Source organism: Triticum dicoccoides, chromosome 4A, assembly GCF_002162155.2.
Source record: "Triticum dicoccoides isolate Atlit2015 ecotype Zavitan chromosome 4A, WEW_v2.0, whole genome shotgun sequence".
NCBI classification, from domain to species: Eukaryota; Viridiplantae; Streptophyta; class Magnoliopsida; order Poales; family Poaceae; genus Triticum; species Triticum dicoccoides.
In genome coordinates this window covers 77,523,949-77,525,879 of record NC_041386.1, presented here as the reverse complement: position 1 = coordinate 77,525,879, position 1,931 = coordinate 77,523,949, and the positions used below count along the sequence as shown (strand labels likewise).

Here is a 1,931-nt window from a genome sequence, read left to right as displayed (position 1 = left end):
AATGGGAGTTGGCTAGGTAAAGTACCTGACACGCCCAAGTCATTTAGACATTCCGAAAAATCTTCAGTTAGCATGTCGAATTCATCCTTTACAAGACGAGAGAACACGTCAGTAAAGCATCGAGCTATTTTAACAGGAGAGACATTTGCAATAAATCAGCTTGTAGCTCTGGTTGAAATCAGGCTCAAATCTCCTTGTAAGTTTAAGATCACTAATCATACAAGAGCGCAAGTTCAATCTCAAGTGGTTGTCACTGATAAGAAATATATCTACATTCTGCGATATCTAGTTCAGAACTCTTGTCAGCAAACACTGCCACTTATTTTATTGCCACTGAAATGAACATGAAATGGTATACAAGGGTTATTTTTTGTTTGTGGTGGTGGGGGGTAACGGTGATCTAGTTTTTGAGCTAATGTTCGCATCCAGCTAATGCAGAACACAGGAATCGTGAAACTTAACTATCAACAAATGCATCGACCCAAATTTGAGTTCAGAATCATGACCACTGAAAGTAACCATAGGTACCCAATCCGATAAGTCAGAGTATATCACATTCCTCTAAGATCAACCGGATCACAGTACTAGCTACGCGCACCATACAGCATTTGTAACTGCAAGCAGAACTGTAACTCGAGTTTAGCACCTTCAGGGAGCCGGACAGCGCGGTTTCCGAAGCACGACGGCGCCCCCTTCCCCCGCTGCTCCCGCGCCGCGGCTTCTTCCTCGAGCTGCTCGGCGCCTGCTTCGCCGGCGGCGCCGTCGCGGGAGTCCTTGTCTTGCGCGTCGACGGGCCGCGGCTAGCCGTGCAACGGCCCCCGCCGCCATCGTCGTCGGAGGAAGAGGACAGGACGACGAGCGGCGGCCGCTTCCCCATTGGACGCGGCGGGGGCCGCCCGTGCCGATGACTAGGGATTAGGGGTAGAGCTCAGGAGACCGCCCGGCGAGATGGCGGGGTTCGTCTTTGCTCCGCCGCGCGCGGTGGGGTTGGGGTTTGGGTCTAGGCGGGGATGGAAACCGGCTCGACAGCGGGAGAGAGAACAGACGGCTTGTGGAAGGAAGCGATGGGGCCAAGTGGGCCGAGCCAGGGCATCTCTAACCGTGAAAAAGGGCAAAACTGGCCCTTTGACCAAAGTTCAGCACAAAATGAATCATTTTTCAAAATATTCCATAAAATGACCCTTCCTGCATGACGCCCGCATCCGGAGCGCCATGGTCAACCGCACGATGCCTTAATCAAGGGCGTCATACTGGTCGCCGCTGACTTGCCACGTTGGCAGGGCCTGGTTACATGGCGCCCCAGGCCAGGGCGCCATGCTCAGCAGCATGACGCCGCAGTCCAAGGCGACATGCCCCTTGAATCCACAAAAATAGGTGGCCCCTTCCTTTCCCCCACAAACCCTCTCTTTTCCCCCTTCTCCAACCCGGTCGCCTCACTCATGCCCCTCCCTAATGCCCACAAAATTTCGTGGATCGAAGCTTCAAATCGGTGATTTATCCTCCCCTTCGACCCATCAAGATATTCTCCCTCATTCCTCCTCTTTTTGTTGGTTGAAATCTCTATGTTGTGGCGAATTGGGGAAGCCCTAGGTCATCCATTTTTGCAATTTTTGTTGATGCATTTTGGTGTTTATGATTGCAGATGGCGAGGATCATGAATGTGCATCATGTGGACTTTGTGTCCTTTGAGAATGGAGACGCGAAGTGTGGTGACCCGAAGAAGAAACCGGTAGTGATGGTGTTTTCGACAAGTCCTAGACTTGAGGAGGTTGTGGTTGAGTTTCGAAGAAGGTTGAATTGAATGGAAGAAAGCGATATAGTAGACTTAATCGGAAGGTATGATGTTAGGTATGGGCAACATATTCATTGGAAGATAATGCCTCTTGACTCTGAGTTTCATTGTAAAGCATATAAGGAGAGTGTGTTGGCCT

General features: G+C 50.6%; 1 protein-coding gene across 3 annotated transcripts in view; it reads right to left on the bottom strand.

Annotated features, from left to right (window-relative positions):
- LOC119285084 (cell cycle checkpoint protein RAD17-like) overlaps nt 1-1,060 on the bottom strand; it is an 11,243-nt gene extending 10,183 nt beyond the window's left edge. Inside the window, exons 1-2 of one of the 3 annotated variants that reach the window (XM_037564296.1) lie at nt 647-1,060; nt 26-86 (exon numbers count right to left, since the gene is read on the bottom strand). In XM_037564296.1, the coding sequence (XP_037420193.1) occupies nt 26-86; nt 647-877 (292 nt within the window). In that variant the 5' untranslated portion in view covers nt 878-1,060. The remainder of the gene's footprint in view (nt 1-25; nt 87-646) is intronic. The other 2 variants (XM_037564298.1, XM_037564297.1) reach the window with 2 other exon arrangements.
- Between the last annotated feature and the right edge of the window lie 871 nt (nt 1,061-1,931).